This window comes from Emys orbicularis, chromosome 3 (genome assembly GCF_028017835.1).
Source record: "Emys orbicularis isolate rEmyOrb1 chromosome 3, rEmyOrb1.hap1, whole genome shotgun sequence".
Taxonomy (NCBI): Eukaryota; Metazoa; Chordata; order Testudines; family Emydidae; genus Emys; species Emys orbicularis.
The window spans coordinates 161,829,851-161,847,522 of NC_088685.1; the positions used below are offsets into that span (position 1 = coordinate 161,829,851).

Below are 17,672 nucleotides of genomic sequence, written 5' to 3' on the forward strand. Positions count from 1 at the left end.
CATCTGTTTTCACTGAGGTGCCTGATTTTAAAACCCAATTGACCTGCTGTCTGTGACTGATGCACAAGAAAGTCAGGGGCTAGGATCCACAAAGGGACTGATTTCAGAGTAGCAGCCGTGTTAGTCTGTATCCGCAAAAAGAACAGGAGTACTTGTGGCACCTTAGAGACTAACAAATTTATTAGAGCATAAGCTTTCGTGGGCTACAACCCACTTCTTCGGATGTATCCGAAGCTTATGCTCTAATAAATTTGTTAGTCTCTAAGGTGCCACAAGTACTCCTGTTCTTTTTTCAAAGGGACTGAGGCATCCAACTCCAGGAGAGCCTTTATGGCTGTGAATCCTGAGCAGATATAGGCACCTCTCTGGCCTGGAGTTATGCACCAAACTACTCTTGGGGGCAGGGCTTAGGCCTCGCTCCTCTCCCCAGCATTTTGTGTTGGCTAGTTTAGGCAACTCTCCACTCAGCTTGCTGGCTTCTGAGAATCCCATTCTTAGGCGCCTAACTCTCTCTGTTCATTGGTATAGGGGGCCTGGGCGTCTAACTCAGGGCTGTGAATTCCACCTGGCAGCAGAGCACTAGAAGTTAGGCATTGCAATGCATAAGTCCCTTCGTGGATCTAGCCCCAACTGATTTAGGGAAGTCACTGGTTCATCTGGGATCAGAACTCTGGACCCTGCGAACTTTAGTCAGGGCGTATTCTTGCATGTAGGAACACCGTATCCCTGAATAGGTGCTTCATCCGCACATTGCAAACAGATTCCTTGGGACCAAATTCTGCACTGACTTTACCCCCTGTGAAATCCCGCTGGAGTCAGATTGTAAATAAAGACAGGCTTTTGGCCTGTAACTTTTCCATGTACAACTCCCAACTCTGTGGCTGCTTTGCAGGGGAAGTTAATAGAGATTCCTGGAAAAATCTACTACTTTCCTATATTATTACTACTACTAAGTATAAGTAATGAATTGCTTTGACACCTCCACGTTGATGAGCCCCACACATAGCGAAGTGGGGGTTGCGTGTCAATGCTGCTGACCCACAGATCTCCCCTTCTAAGATGTTCAGATTCATTTTTGTTTCTTTCACTTGTTTGATTTCTTTTAAAAAAACAGGAAGTTTTCCAGAAGAAAGATGTTGATAGATCAGGAAATCTGGACTTAGTGGAATTGCATGCAGCTGTGCAGGAGACAGGTGAGCAGGTCACCGACGTTTGGCAAGTAACCACATCCTCATCAAAATCCCCCCAACTGGGAAAGAACTAAAAGACTGTACTAAATGCCAGTAAGGGAGGCAAACAGCACAGAACCCCCTCTCCCCCCTAACCGTAGCTACTTCTGCTACTCCCTCTAGCTTCCCCCCCAACCACTTTCCCAGCAGTCAGGTGAAGCCTACTTTATCAGTGTCGCAAGGGCCCCAGACCTTGGCTTCTGCAAGTGATTTGCAGCGTGAAGTTTCACTTTAGCTTTGTGTACAGTATATCCACGTCTCATTGTCAGCTCTCTACTGGGGTAGGAAGGCAACCACTCCATAGTTAACTCTCCATTATAAGCCCTATTTTGAAACCTATAGGATCCCCACAGAGTCGTAACTAACTTCACCTTAGCCGATTGGGGGTGTGTGTGTGTGTGTGGGCCAGATCCTGAGCTGGCACAAATCAGTACAGCCCCATCAAAGTCAGTGGTGCTACTGCTGATTTACAGCTGCTGAGGATCTGGCCCTCTATGTCAGCTAGACAAGCACACAAGCAGTAGCAATGTCAGACTTTATTCCTTTAAGATCCTTGCCCCGATCCTGCCAGGAGAACCAGACAGATGGACCCCTGCATCTGGGCCAGGACCGGCTGCAGCGTTTTTGCCGCCCCGAGCGGTGGGAAAAAAATAAATACAAAAATAAGCTGCGATCGGCAGCACTTCGGCGGCAACTCTACCGCCGCTTCATTCTTTGGCGGCAATTCGGCAGCAGGTCCTTCCTTCCCCCTGATCTGGGCAGAGCCACACTGACTTCAGTGAGGCTCTGAGTGGGAGAAAGGATTCACTCACACAGTTCTTTTAAGGATCAGGGCTTTTAAATGCTCATGATTTATTGGCAGTTTGCCTCCATCTGGTTAATTAAAGTCATTTTGCTTGGTAACATTCAAAACTGTAGCTATAATATAATAAAGAGGTGAAAGATAACCTCCAAATCCAGGTATTGCCGTTATTTACATTAAATCATAAGGGTTGTGCTTTCCAGGCACAAATACTGAAAGACACTTGGGGTGAATTGACCTGCATTTATTTGTGAGACAAAAAAACAACCACCTGGACTTGGAGAGATATCCAGACCCTGAAAATGGTGTGGGGATAATTTTCCCCACTAGTTTCAGCCGGACATTCTTCTTCACCTCTTTTCCTAAACTCTTGTGTTATATTGCTGCTAAACAATTTCTGTGTCTTACCCCAGAAGTGGCTGCATTGCAGTGGTGGGTAGAGGGATCTGTTATATTACTTGCTTTACCTCCCATGGATATTGTGAGTAGAGATGATCCAGATTTTGAACCACTCAAAGTTTGGGGGTCGCATTTGGATCTGAGGGCCTGGTTTAGGTCAATCCCTCGTTTGAGGCATAGTTAATGTCTATCAAGCGCTTTGAGATCCTCACATGAAAGATGCTGGAGAAGGGTAAAGTCCTGTTAGTTTTGCAATTATCCTGTGATGCTCTGAATGGCTGCGAGGTGCCTCATCGTTCCCTTTCTTCTTTTCTGTAGGTATTTCGCTCAGCAACGAAGTCTGTAACCTAATGGCAATCAGATACGGCAACCCTGACCTGAAAATCAGCTTTGAGAGCTTCGTCTGCTTCATGCTGCGAGTGGAGATCATGGAGGGTATGGACGTTACTCAGCATGTCACTGATGCTGGACTCCAGAGCAAGTCTGGGGCCCCTTGCAAAGCCATTCAGCTCAGTCCCCGGGGCTGCAAGATCCAAGATATGGGGCCTGGTTCTCTTCTCATATAAACTAGTGTAGAGCAAGAGTAACCCCACTGAAATCATGGGGTGAATTAGAGGAGAATCAGGCCCTAAGCCTCTTTCCCAGACTCCTAGGCCAGGCAACCTGGAAATGTTTGGTTCTGTGGAGAGAGCAGGTCTTGTATCTGGCACTGCAGTGTTTGCTTGTGCAAGGAGTTAAGGGAATAAGAGATGTTCCTATTATGCAGGAAGCAGGAGGACCTGTGACGAGTCCCAGCCAGAGCTGCCATAGAGAGGGAAACCTTCTGATCTCCCCGGGGGTCAAATGATCACAGCACCATGAGGCAGCTCATACTCCACCCCACCTGTCACTGGCGAATGTCCCATATGCCCAACACAGGCATTTCGAACTATCCTGGATGGCGTTGAGTCCCCCTAGAACTGCTAGAGGCTCTGCATTTCAGTTCACTCCTGGGCTGGCGAGTCTGAGTTGTCTTTGTCCCTATTGGCCATCAAATTAATTTTCCTCATTCTATTTCTTCACAGAGGCCTTTCAGAACTTAACTAAAGATGGCAAAGGGATATATCTCCAGGAATCTGAGGTAAGGCCAGGCACTTGGCCATTCCCTGAAATACAGCTCCATGCCTTAGACCTCTTTGCCTGCTGTAGTAAAGGGCTTATTAGAGCAACAGGGCCTGAATCAGCACTGCCATGCACCTGTTCATACTGACTGTAAAATGCTACCATCATTAACCAGGCCTCACAACACCCATGTGAGATAGGGAAGTGTTAGTTATCCCCATTTTATACATGGGGGAAACTGAATCACGGAGCGACTACAGTCTCACAGCAATTAATGCTGAGAACTCCGGAGTCCCAAACCTTTGCATTAGCCACAAGATCATCTGCCCACCAATAAAATGCAAGAGATCATACTTTCTTGGAGGGCTAATTGGTGATATAAAATGTAGCGAATGGCTTGGATGTGTGCATGTGGTCACATCACTGTCTGCTGCTGGATGGAATCGATACTACACATGCTCCAGTGTTTATAGGTTCCTCATAGTAATGGAGCTGCTTCTCTTGCACCCTTGGGATGGGTTATGTGTTATGGGATCTGAAGAGCACAGATCTTAGTTCCTGCTCTGTGGGCCTAATTGTGATCCCACTGTAGTCAATGGTAAAGCCCCCATTGACTCTAATGTGAGCAGGATTGGACCATATGTGAGGTCCTCATACTGTGTTGCCACTGACAGAGACCCCACAGACCTCCTACTCAATTGTGAATGTTACTGAAGTCCAGTTGGAGGTGCTAGTTCAACCCATTTTCCCCGTTATTTTACAGTGGATGATGATGACTCTCTATTCCTAAAGCAAAGCAGCGGAGGAGGAATGAGTTGGACTTAGACACACTGGCCCCTCCCAGGACATGGAAGGCTGTTCCTTATCAACTCGTTATACATGCTGGGTACTTTGGGCCAATCCTGCAATCCCTACTCATGCGAGCAGTCCCAGGTCAGCCAATGGGGTGGCTTAAGTGCATTAGGAGAACTGAAGTGAATAGGGGTTGCTGGATCAGGCTCTTTCCATATGGATAGATTTTATCCCATGAGGATCTACTTTTATGAACAGATTGGATCTAAAGACCCGAGATGCAGTGAAATGAAGATCGGCTTTTATTTTTAATACATCATTTCAGACTCCTCTGAGAATCAGCTGTTAGTATGGGACTGCAGAGTTGTGGATTCACTGAGAGACCAGGGTGACACGTAGTTCTTATAACTAGCAAAGCTACCAGCATGAAAAGTCCCTTATTGGATGCCCTGAATCTGTAAGGCTCCCCATAGTTTTCAGGTTGATTGTAGTTGGACACTATTACAATTAGTAATAGATATGTATATTATGGTAATGCCCAAAGGCTCCAGTTAGGATTGGGCCCACACTATGCTGGGCGATGGACAAACCTAGAAAAGAGACGATCCCTGCCCCAAATGGCTTATGCTCTGAAGACGCAAACACATTCAAATTCCACAACCCCTTCAGGCAAATGTAATCCAGGTCCCTCCCTCCTGCCAAGTGTAAAAAGAATCACTGAAAACTACCAATGAATTTGGAAGCTGAAGTCTAAACTTTAGGGCCAGATCCTCAGGTGGAAATTGAAGTCAATGGACCTATGCTGATTATGCCAGTTGATGATCTGCCCCCTTGTTGGTTGTTTAGGGCTGAGACATCATTGTTTGTATAATTAAGGTGGGTATCATAGAATCATAGAATATCAGGGTTGGAAGGGACCTCAGGAGGTCATCTAGTCCAACTCAAAGCAGGACCAATTCCCAACTAAATCATCCCAGCCAGGGCTTCGTCAAGCCGGGCCTTAAAAACCTCCAAGGAAGGAGACTCCACCACCTCCCTAGGTAACGCATTCCAGTGCTTCACCACCCTCCTAGTGAAATAGTGTTTCCTAATATCCAACCTAGACCTCCCCCACTGCAACTTGAGACCATTGCTCCTTGTTCTGTCATCTGCCACCATTGAGAACAGCCGAGTTCCATCCTCTTTGGAACCCCCCTTCAGGTAGTTGAAGGCTGCTATCAAATCCCCCCTCATTCTTCTCTTCTGGAGACTAAACAATCCCAGTTCCCTCAGCCTCTCCTCATAAGTCATGCGCTCCAGACCCCTAATCATTTTTGTTGCCCTCCGCTGGACTCTTTCCAGTTACAGATTGCAAAGGACAGTGAAGGACTGTTTGGTGCAATAACAGCATTCTAAGGATTAATGTCACTATTTTCCAATTTAGTGGAAAAATTTGTGTGCATTGAGCAGTCTGAGCATTTGTTATTGAAGACATAGATACCCATAGGTGAGGTCTAATTATGCACTTGCTTTGTCTAAATAGTGGGAATTGTGTGTGGATTTGAGATCAGAATTTGGCCCTCTATATTATAAGTGGGGACAGGGGATGGGGTTGGGAAGTCGAGGAAATCTGGGACTAGGAATTGCGGAGGGAGACCTCGACTGGCTGGGCAAGGAGCCAGGATGGGAACTGATTGGATGAGGAGCCCAGGAAGGGAGCCTGGGACTGGAAGCCAGCGGGGATGGGAACATTGGTGTGGGGTGACTGGAGGCCAGGTGCAGAAGGAAAGAGATTGGAGGAGGAACAAGGAAGAGGGAACTGGTATGCTCTGGGCAAGGGGATGGGGACTGGAAGAGGAGGAGAGACTACGATTGTCTGTGCAAGGAGACTTGGGAGGTGGATGAGAAGCCTGAGGAGTACAGACTGGGCCTGGGTAAGAGAGAAGAATGGGATTGGGACAAGGAACCAGGATAGGAGAAGACACAGGACTGGGATGGGAGCAGGTTGGAAGATATGGGTAAAAGGGGTCACAGGGGGAATAAACAGAAGAGTTTGTGCTTACTAAAGCACACTCCCCTCCAGAACCGGGAATGGAACCAGAGATTCCTGAGTCTTACATTCCTCTGGTGTCAGCAAATAGCTGTGATACCCACTGGCAGAATGTCCCCCTCCAGAGCTGGTCCACAATGAGAGTTGGAACATATTCCTGCTCTCAGATACTCTGCTAGCTGAAATGGCCCAGGGCTGTGCAATGGATCTAAAGGTCCCCACCCTGCTGATTGACCCATGTGGGCATCAAGATGATGCTACAGAATGGAAATGCTGGTTTTTGCAGTGTTCTGTTTTCAAATCTAGGAAGTCACTAACTACATTCAAAGAAGATTATTGAGGTTGCAAAGTCAAGCACTCAAAAGTTAGGAAATTCCAGAATTAAGATTGCCTGTACAGCCTTTATTCAGCCCCCTTGTGTGTATGTCTTATGAGATAGTCTTTCAGTCACACAATCACGGAGTAAGTTTGGTTGAAATGACTTGCCCAGCATCGCACAGGGACTGTGTGGCATAGACAGGGACAAAATCCAGTTCCCCAGGGTGGCATTCAGCTGCCTTAATCTTGCTCTTCCTGCAGTTCACTGCCTCTTTGATTACACACCTTCCAGCTCGGCAACAAATGAAGCAGGGGTCCTACTGACAACACCTCCTGCATTGTACCACCCTGACTCATCCCCAGAGCAAGTCCAACCTGTGCACAGAATGAGCCAGGGGTTGCGTCTGTGTGGGGCGGAGCATGTGATCATGTAATTAAAGACTGTATCATAATGCATATGCACAAGGGGGGCAAATGAAGTTTACCCAGGCAGCCTCACTAATGGTCTGTGTGTGTGTGTGTGTGTGTGAGAGAGAGAGAGAGAGAGAAAGAGAGAGAGAGAATACAAGAAACTGAGCCAAATTCAGATCCTGGTTACCGAATACTGTACAATACCCCAGCAAAGTCCACAGAGCAGCACATGTGTAATGAGAGTAGTGTTGGCCCTTAATAACATGCCACCCCCTATAGATTAGATAATCTTTATAGCCATGAGTGGCAGGTATCATAGGCAGGGGGAGGCTGTGCCTCCCCAAATAGCCTGGTGTGGCCCCGCCCATGCTCCACCAGGCCCCCTCCTGTCTGCTGTTCCATTCTGTGGCCGAGAGGCTGGGGCAGGCAGGCTGAGGGCTGCGGTGCGCAAGCCCCCCAGGCTGGGGCCACGCCATGCCGCCTGCCCTCCCGGCACTGGGATCATGCTGGGGCTGAGGATGCTTTGGCTGTACCGCCTGCCTGCCCACCTGGGACTGGAGCTATTACGGCTGGGCTGCCCGCCTGCCCTGCACTAGGGCCGGGGGCACTCCGGCAGCGCCACCTGCCCGCCCGCCCAGCACTGGGGCAGAGCGGGGGACAAGTGGCTGCGGGGCGGTGTGCTCTGGGCTCCGGTGGGGGAGCAGAGGGGGCAGGGCCTCCGGCAGAGGGGTGGGGCCAGGGGCTAGCCTCCCCCAAGGGCATGTTCACCTGCTGCTCATGTTTATAGCTCATTAGCTGGACTAGTTAAAGTATGATGCTTTGTCCCCCAGCAGTTAGTCTATGTCTATAGTTATAGTTAGTCTGTTCTCATGTAGTTACTCTAACTTAAAGTATTCTTGTTAAAATATTTATTTTTGTACTTTTTGTATCTGGTTTTATTTATAATAGACAACATATCTGCCTGTGTGGCCTGCTGCGACATAGATAGATACCAGTGTTCAGATCTCTCCAATGTGCCCGTCCCTGGGTTAGCAGAAATGTGTACAGTGCATAGAAAATGGCATGGCTTCCTGAGCATAGGTGTCATTTCAGAGATCCCAGACCCAGAACCCCCCCTCCAAGGTTCTTTTAGCAGATCCTGTGATAAAGCATGCGGCTTTCCACAAGCAAGCAACCCTCTAGCCTCCTGCCTGACCTGCAGATGAACATGTTGGGACAGCGCAAACTAAACAAGGCTGATTTAATTTGCACTCAGCTCACTGATTTACTGAGTGTAATACCAACAGCATATGAACCACATGGACATTTGAGGAATCATGGGCCCTGATCTTGCCACAAGCTTTGCCCAGACACTCCCTGGGGTAGGCAGTTCATTGCGGATTGGGGCCTGGCATTACAGATGGGGAAGACCTGCCACTGGGTTTGTTATGTAAAGTGGGCTCAGGGTGAACAGGAATCATTTACAGCTGGGGGAGTTTGCCAAAAATAATAGGATTAAGTGCTGGGCATGGTTTGAATAGCTTCTTGCATTGGTTATACTTAGAATTGGGGGGAGGGACCCATTTCCAAGGTTGTTATGTTATACAGCGGTATGATTGTTGTCTATATCCAGTTTATTTTATACATATTTATTTTCTCACCATTTACTGCTGAGCAACATAATTGCAGGGAGATTATTTCGCTATTGATTATTTGATCCAGAAAAGGAAGAGAATTCATCTGTGCCATGTATCACTAAGCATTTGTAACAATAAACTACACTGAACCATGTGACTTGCTCTTACACAATTGTAAAGAATGTTTTCCTGGAATTATTATACGAAAACGTGTACAATGCAAACGACATTATCTGGCTCACAATAAAATGTTTTGGCAATGGTGCATACTCGGGTGTTGTAAAGCTTTTATATCGCTTGCAGAGTAACATTGCCTGGGTAATGCTGAAGATCTGTTACTCCTCATTTACAATGTGCATCATGGAAAATGATATAAAAGGTTTCTGAAGGATGCATTCATTTGTAACCACCGGCATTTACAGAGATGCTGATCTTTGCAACGGGCGATATTGCTATAGCAGATGGGTAGGAAGGAGCAGAAGATTGGACTGGATGCCTCAGAGGAATAGTAGTGGGAATAGAGAGCCTTTGATGAAAGGATTGAAATGGTTTACCTAGAGTGGAGATGAACAACCAGGGACATGATACAGGTATACAAAATAATGGATAATGTAGAGAAGGTGACTAGCAATGCCCTCTCTGAGTACAAGAGCAAGGAGGCATTACATGAAACTGAAAGGGAGCAAGTTTACCTTTTCACACATACACACTTAGCTGGTGGAACTTTCCCAGGGGACAAATTATCCTATTACAAATTACTGCATGGTTTCTGGCAACCATCATTGGCCTCTGTTGAAGACAGGGTACTGAAATAGATGGACCCCTGGTCTGATCCAGTCTGGAAATTCCGACCTTTCTACTTCTGGGCTATCAATTCAAATCTAAGAGTGCTAGGCCACCTGTCCGAGACAGCCTTCACCCACTCGCCCCCTCTCGGAGCTGTGTGGGGTGCTACACTGACTCTGAGTCTATTTCTCCCCTTCACACCATCAGTCATTTAGTTCTGTGTCTATCAATTTCTTGCTATAACCAAGACTACAATTTAGTCATGGGAATTTTTAGTAAAAGTCATGGATAGGTCACGGGCAATAAAAAATTCATGGCCCATGACCTGTCCATGACTTTTACTATAAACAGGGCCGCTGCTGGGGGGGTGCTGTTGGGGGGGCATGGGGCCAGCAGCTCCAGCTGCCGGGGACCACTGAGCAGCAGCTGCTCCGGCTGCTCTGGGACCGCTGCCAGGGTCTGCCGACAGCCGCTGCTCTGGACTCCCCCCGGACTGCTGCTTGGGCGGTCCCGAGGGGCCAGCTGCACTGGCCGCTGCTTGGGCGATTCCTGGGGGCTAACTGCCTGGGGCTGCCCGAGCAGTGGCTGGGGCAGCTGGCCCCAGCGCTGCTCCAGCAGGGGCTGATGAGGCTGTTCCCCCCCCCCCCCGCAGCAGTCCTGGGGGAAGCCAGAGCAGCTGCTGTCCTGGAGCCAGCTGCTTGGGCGGCCCTGAGGTCAGCCACACTGGCCGCCACATAGGTCGCAGAAAGGTCGTGACTTCCGGATCCTTGTGACAAACACAGAGTCCTTGTTATAACCTCACCTCTCTGGCTGGGCCTGACGAGGACCCAGACAGAGAGCTGAGGTTATAACAAGGGCCCTTTCACCGTAAATGAATCAGAAGGCCCATGGCTTTAGCACAGGGTAGTCTCTGACTACACCTTCTGTTGGAGGTGATGGGGGACCCCCACTTTCCCACTCCACTGGTTTCCAACTCAGGGACACTGTTTGAGCAGCTAGAACCAATGCCTTGCTGCTCCCTACCTTATCTCCTCTGTAGGTTTTCCCTAGATTCTCATTCTAGGGCTCCCACTCTGGAAGGCCAACTTCCCTAGCAACTCCTTGTCAATCTGTTGAAGGGAGCTCCACTCTCTGGTGGTCACCCTGCCCTTCTGCCTTGAAGCCCTTTTATCTTTACAGCTGTTTTGAGGCCCCCAATCAGCCTCAGATGAGCAAGCAGTTTTCCAATTAATCCTGTAGGTGCCAAGGCAGCATGGGGGCTATACACCCCATGACTCCACCAAACAGCCTTCAGACACTGAATGCTTCTGGCCAAATATATAAGATGAATTGGTGGTTTTCAGGCTGATTCCTATTGGTTATAGCATGGGATCAGGGAGCTGGAGAGCAGAGTCCTTTTTCTGAATACTGTTGCCTCGCTGTGTAACTTTGGGCAAGTTACTTCTCTTCTCTGTGTCTCAATATCCCCATTTGTAATAACTCATGCACCTTTCTTAAAAACACTTTAAGATGCTCGATGGAAGACATTGTATGCATGCAATCAGTTATCACATACACCACCATCACCGTTTTCATATACATTGACACAGTAACAGACTCTAAGGGCATGTCTACACTACTCGCCGGATCGGCAGGTAGTGATTGATCTATGGGGGATCCATTTATCGCGTCTAGTGTAGACGCGACAAAATCGATCCCCGATCGCTCTGCCGTCGACTCCGGAACTCCCACCGCGGCGAGAGGTGGAAGCAGAGTTGACGGGGGAGCAGCAGCGGTCGACTTGCCCCCGTCCTCACGGCCAGGTAAATCGACCTAAGATACGCCGACTTCAGCTATGCTATTCGCGTAGCTGAAGTTGCGTATCTTAGGCCGCCCCCCCCCCCCCTAGTGTAGACCTAGCCTAAGGTCCGGAAACAGGTTTTTCTTCATTAGAAGACTTTTCATTAGTAACGAATAGTAACATCTCCATGAATTACACAAAGCACCACTAGATGGTGCTCCATCCTTAGAGGGAAGACTGCCAGTCTACAAACACAACCAAGGAAGTATGAGATCCTGAGAAAAATGTTTTCCCTTAGGAAATACATCTGGATGGATGGACGTTTAAAACGACAAGGTATAAGGTATTCTTTTCCTTTTGCCGCTTAGGAGAAGTCAGCTCTGGGGTGGATCAAGAGCCTGGTGATGGGATATGAAATACAATATTGCCAAACCCAAACATTCATAAGGGTCAGCTCCCCCAAAATCATGATTGGCTTAAAATTCATGAGATTTTAAAAATAGTAAAGGTTGGGTCCTTTTAATTTCCTTTTGGGGCTTGGGGCCTTTAGGGTCACTGCCTCCACAATGAGGGATAGAAACTTCCTTGGTTTTAAAAATGAAAGTTGCAATTCTCCCATAAAATGACCCCAGGAGCTGGGGCTTTAGGAAAAACACCCAATAGCACAAGATTTGCAATAAAAGCGCATGAGTTGGCAACGCTGGGCCTCATTGCATTTCTGAGGATCACCCGATTGAATCCTGCCCAGGCTAGTACTAAATGGCCGCCACTGCTATAGACACTGCGAGGCAGGGCCCCATTGCTCCCATAAAGTGCTCCAGGGCTGACCTGAAGGAGGTGGTGAGACGGTAACTCCCACCCACACTCCCCTCTGTCCGTGGCCTCCCTGCTACATCTGCCAACGGTGCGTGCGTGGCCACGTGCCCATTGGGAGCTGGGCAGAGAGAGTCTATCTGCTTGCAGGATGACTGTTTTCTTCCCAAGCTTTGTGCTGCTGCTCTGACTGCCCCTGAATGAAACACAGGTGCAAGTAGCAGGGGGGGGGGGGAGGGAGTGTGGCGGGGGTGGGGGGGGGCAGGGCAGGGCAAGGGTTCCCACAAGGGATAATATTTAGAACTTGAAATCAAAACAAGTTGTGAGTAGCAAAAAAAAGCAGAGTCGCCATTATGATTTATACTGGAGTAGCACCTAGGGGCCTGACTCGGCTCAGGACCCTGTTGGGCTAGGCACTGGTCACAGTCCCTGCCCCCAAGAGCTTACAGTCAAGATAGCAGAAGGGTGGGAGAACAGAGGTATTATTAGTCTCTTTTTACAGCTGGGTAATTGAGGCTCAGGGAGATTAAGTGACTTGCTCAAGGTCACCCAGGGAACCTGTAGCAGAGCCTGCAATTGAACCTAGCTCTCATGTGTTCCAGTTCAGTGCATTAATAACAGGCTTATTCTTTCTTTCTGTAACAGAAAGCGCTCTCAGCGTTGAGTTCGTCACACTGTTACGAGCCCTGTTTTCCCATGGGCAGTATCCCCTCTCTCTAGGTTCAGCTACATTGAACACTGCTGGTGGGGGGCGTGTAGGCTACGTCTGGCTAGTGGCCAAAGTGAAAAGCAGGCTGCATCCAAACTGCGGCGTGTAGCTACACATGGCAATCAACAGCAATGGCAGAAGTGAGGCAGCGGAGAAAGGACTCTGGCCGCGGGGATGCTGGTCTTATGTGGATACTGCCGGAGCCTTTCCCCGCTGCCTTCCCGCAGCCGGAGCCTTTCCCCTGCCGGGGCCTTTCCCCGCTGCCTTCCCGCAGCCGGAGCCTTTCCCCTGCCGGGGCCTTTCCCCGCTGCCTTCCCGCAGCCGGAGCCTTTCCCCTGCCGGGGCCTTTCCCAGCGGCAGGGAAAGACTCAAGTAGCGGGAAGGCAAGTGGGATGCTACACTGCTGAAAAATAGCAGCATAGCTGTGGGAGGCACAGCTTGGGTGTGTAGAGAGCTGTGTAGGGTACATACACTAGGGTTCAGGTGTGTCTTTACTCACCTAAGCAGTACTTCACCGTCTATATTACTAGTTATACCTGTGCTGGGGGCCTATGTGGGTATGTACTCAACACGCTGCCATAAGGAGTGTTCAGTATAGACGTCCCTTCTAACTCTAGCACCTGGTTTATAATCCCTCACCTGAGAATGGGGAGGAGCAAGGGAAGCTCATTTTAAATTAACCATTGTTCAGCAGGGATCAGGGAAGGCCCCTCCACCCGGCTGTGCACACAGACAGACAGACAGAGCTTATTACATTTCTGAGATGTTGTGACACAAAAGGGGGGAGGGGAAGGGAAATGTTTTTCCCAGCAAGCTGCTTTTCACTAAATGAGAAGCTAAAAATGATGCTTCTCTTTGCCTCGGCTTCCTGCTGTGTCTTACACTAGATTACACCTGCGAAGGAGCCTCACCAAGCTGGAAGTTCAATTTAGCAGTGCAGTCGGGATTGATTTGTTATACCACCTATTCCAGGGGAACGAATGTCTCCCTTTCTGGGCAAATCTCTGTTTTTCTCCGATCATCTGTGTAATGAAAGAAGCTGACATTCCATAGATGAAGGAAAAAAAGCCTATAAAATACAACCTCACTGTCCCCAGCAAGGCAACACCAGAGATTAATGCCACGTGGAATACAAAGCAAGGCCTAGGACTAGGCTGACCAGGTAGCAAGTGTGAAAAATCGGGACAGTGGGTGGGGTAATAGGAGCCTATATAAGAAAAAGCCCCAAATATCGGGACTGTCCCTATAAAATCAGGACATCTGGTCACCCTACCTAGGACTGCCCATGCCTGGCACTTAGGTGGCTGTAGCTCTCTGAGGTGGGCAGAAGCTACCTGTTTGGTAATGTAGATTTTTGTTGACTGCTGGTGAAATGTCTCAGATGAATGAGAATGAAGTCCCCTGTTTATCTACTGATTACATAACATACAGAGAGTGAGGCAGATCCTCTGATCCAGCCAAGCTGTGTTCAGCACCAAACGAAGAGTGGGTTTAAGTCACCCTTTTCACTGCAGTGATCCTCAGGCTGATCTGCTCCCTGGTGCAAGTTAAAGCTACCTGAATGGTCAGCTGTTTACAGTCCAGGGAGCTGGAACTGTATGACAGCCCTGCAACAAAATGGTTGGGGCTGTCATTCTGAAGCCGAACCCAAACCCTACCACATAGGCAGTGTGGCCTAATGGATATGGTGCTAGAGTGGAACTCAGGAGCTCTGGGTTCTATTCCTTGTGCTACCAGTGACCTCCACCCTGGATCACCATGAGATTTAGGCTCCTAACTTCCATTCATTTCAATAGAAGTTGATTTGTGAATCTTGGAGTTTGCCAGTCTGTAAAATGGGGTTAATGATACTGCCCTCCTTTGCAAAGTACTTTGAGATCTAGTGCTATAAGAAGTCAGTGCTATTATTTTTCACCAAGCTTTGCAAAGATTTCCACACTCCCAGGCTGACTTTCAATGCAGTGTGGGCTGGTTTTAGGGGGGGGAACAATGTGATACATTGTGGTTTCATCTTGAAATTATGTAAAACTCGGCAGCATTAGCTGAGATCTGCTTTGGGGCTGGGGGCAGGGAGATTCCTTCAAAGCAACATTCCAGGTGTGAAAAATAGAGCTAGTGAGAAAATGGGATTTTTCTCCCTGCAGAAATTTTCAATGCAAAATTTTACTTCATGAAAACATCATTGTTCCCTTGAAAAAACATTTTGAATGAAAATTTGCAACCAGCCCTAGTACAAACCCACAAGAACGAACCCCCTCCACCTACAATAAGGTTTGCCAAATTAAACATCGGTCCAAACCATAAAAATAAATGCAACCCCCATCTTTGAGGAGGGCCCTGAATCTGAACCTAGGTGTAGATCCAATTTAATAATGGGCCTATGGTGGAGAGTACATTCCCCTCTTCCCCCACCAAGACAGGCATGAAGAGGTTAATCACCTGCAGAAAGAAATAAGGAGATGCTCCTCTTCACCCAGCAGAGCTGCCAGTTATGGAAGAGGAAGATGCTTCCAGGTGATGCTCATTAAGGCTTGACAAAATAAAGAGGGGATCCCCCCACCAGTAGCTTTCTTTCTTGAAAGATGCAGAATTTCCTCTCCTTTTTGTAAGACACCTATGGGCATAAACCAGCTGTTGCTGTATGGAAGACGAAAGGAAGTTGAAAAGACCCTGAGCACGTGGTGCAGGAGTTGAAACCAGTGAGTGAGAAAGTGGGGATTAGAAATTTCTGATCAGTTTGCTCTGACTTTGGCTGAAGGAAACTCTGATGGTGCTGTCTTTTGGATTGTGGTTGAAGAAAACTTATTGTACCTGGGCATTTAAAGATGACTCATAAATAGTCACACACACCCCCAAAATAACCCCAAGTCTTAATTTTTTTACCAGTAGAAATTCAGGACTTGCCTAGTCTAAAAGACTCCAAAGCTGTGTCTGCACTAGCCTATTCCCCTTATATGCAACTGCAACAATGGAAAAATGTAAGTGCTAACCTGGATAAGGCACCAATGGATGCTTTAATTTCTTTAAACACCGTTTTATCTAGAATTATGCCGAATAAATGAAAGGGGAAAGAACTCCTCGGTCAGACTACTTAAACTAGTTGTTTTTGTTAACACCTATTTAACTCCATTGCCTGATGAACACTCTGGAGACATGGTTTCGCTAAAGATACAACACCCAGGTCCCTTTGTGACACTGCACCCCATATTCTTCATAGAAATATTGTTATGATATGAATATGCCCTAACTAAAATATGTTTTATGCAAGATGGGTCATGAGAGGTATCATTGAAAAGATTATGATCTACTGAATGTGTTTATCCAATTTGTATGCATGTATCATTTCTGTATCTGAGGTTAGCAATATTGATATTGTAACAATTACAACTGTGTGGGCATTTGGGGGAACGCCCACCAGACAGTAGGCAATCAGCCTCAATGGGCCATTAAGAAGAATAATAAGACTTGGAAGATACTAATCTCCTGCCTTCCTGAGAGGCTGCCAGGGATGCTGCTTGGACACTACAGGGTCAGGTGCTCGGGTCATCTGGTACTAGACCCCCATCTTGGACTTTCAGTGTTTTTCCATTAAGAGGGGATGTGGGGGGAGTCAGACTGAGAAACAAAATATTCCTGCCTTATGTAAATTCTCTTTTAAGGCTGGGAAGTAAGTCAATCAAGACTCTTCTCCAAGAAGGAGAAGACAGGACCCTTCCTGTCCAAGAAGGAAGATTGCTAAAAACATCTGAAGGAAAAGGAACTAAACTGAGGGAAAGGCAAGGGCTAAGTCTAGGCTGAGACAGAGGTCTAGTCTGCAAAGAGAAATAACTAGAACTCTAAGCTACAGAAACTCTGCAACCTGCCTAAAACATTGAAGGTGAGAAATTACATTTTGTTACCTGTTTCTTGAGGGTATTAAGCTTTGTTTGTGTGTGTTGTTTTATTTGCTCAGTGATCTGCTTTGTTCTGTTTGCTATCCCTTATAATCATTTAAAATTTACCTTTTGTAGTTTATTACAAAACCCAGTTTGTGCAATTCATATCTGAGGGGAGGCACCAAAAAGCTGTGCATATCGCCTTCCACATTGAGAGAGGGGGTGAATTTTTGAGCTTGCGCTATGCAGGTCTTTTTTTATACAGCACAAGACAATATTATTTTGGGTTTATACCCCAAAGGAGGTGTGCATGTGAGTGCTGGCTGTTCCCTTAGCTCAGCTGTCCCACACAGAGCTGATTTCAGTCTGTGCCTGCAGCTGGGTGTGGCCTTACCTGTGTGTGCTGGAGAAGGCTTGAGAGCCTAGCACAGAGAACAGGGTGAGGAAACCCAGGCTGGTGGAAAGGGTGGGGGCTCAGTGAGACCCCAGCACATCAGGTGGCACCCTAAGAGGGGGATTCATAGAATATCAGGGTTGGAAGGGAGCTCAGGAGTTCATCTAGTCCAACCCCCTGCTCAAAGCAGGACCAATCCCCAACTAAATCATCCCAGCCACCTGACCTTAAAAACTCCTAAGGAAGGAGGTTCAACCCATCACACCCTTCAGGTGAGAGAGCTCTTGTTGTGCCTTCTCAGGTACCCTACAGGAAATCCTGTGGCAAAACCATGGGGGGGGCTAAGGACTCTAAAATTAAACTACACTGTTTCCCACTCTTCTTAACCTTCCAGGCTTTCTGTAGACATCCCTAAAGAGTCACAAGCCCAGTTTTCTAAATCTCCTTGGCAGGTCACCTTTAAAGAGGGAGGCCACTTGCTTTTCTCGGGGTGTGTTAAAAATGAAGCCCATTGTAAACGCAGGTAAACACCACCCCACTGCTTGTTTCTTTTCAATGAACCACTATAGACCATTACCTCATGTTGGAGAGTCAGTCATTGTTGCCAACTCTTGCAAT

At 47.7% G+C, this 17,672-nt stretch overlaps 1 protein-coding gene across 1 annotated transcript in view; it reads left to right on the forward strand.

The window, feature by feature from the left end:
* CAPN14 (calpain 14) overlaps positions 1-4,321 on the forward strand; it is a 28,187-nt gene extending 23,866 nt beyond the window's left edge. Inside the window, exons 18-21 of the mRNA XM_065402109.1 lie at positions 1,115-1,193; positions 2,749-2,865; positions 3,495-3,550; positions 4,295-4,321. Of these exons, the coding sequence (XP_065258181.1) occupies positions 1,115-1,193; positions 2,749-2,865; positions 3,495-3,550; positions 4,295-4,321 (279 nt within the window). The remainder of the gene's footprint in view (positions 1-1,114; positions 1,194-2,748; positions 2,866-3,494; positions 3,551-4,294) is intronic.
* The last annotated feature ends 13,351 nt before the right edge of the window (positions 4,322-17,672 follow it).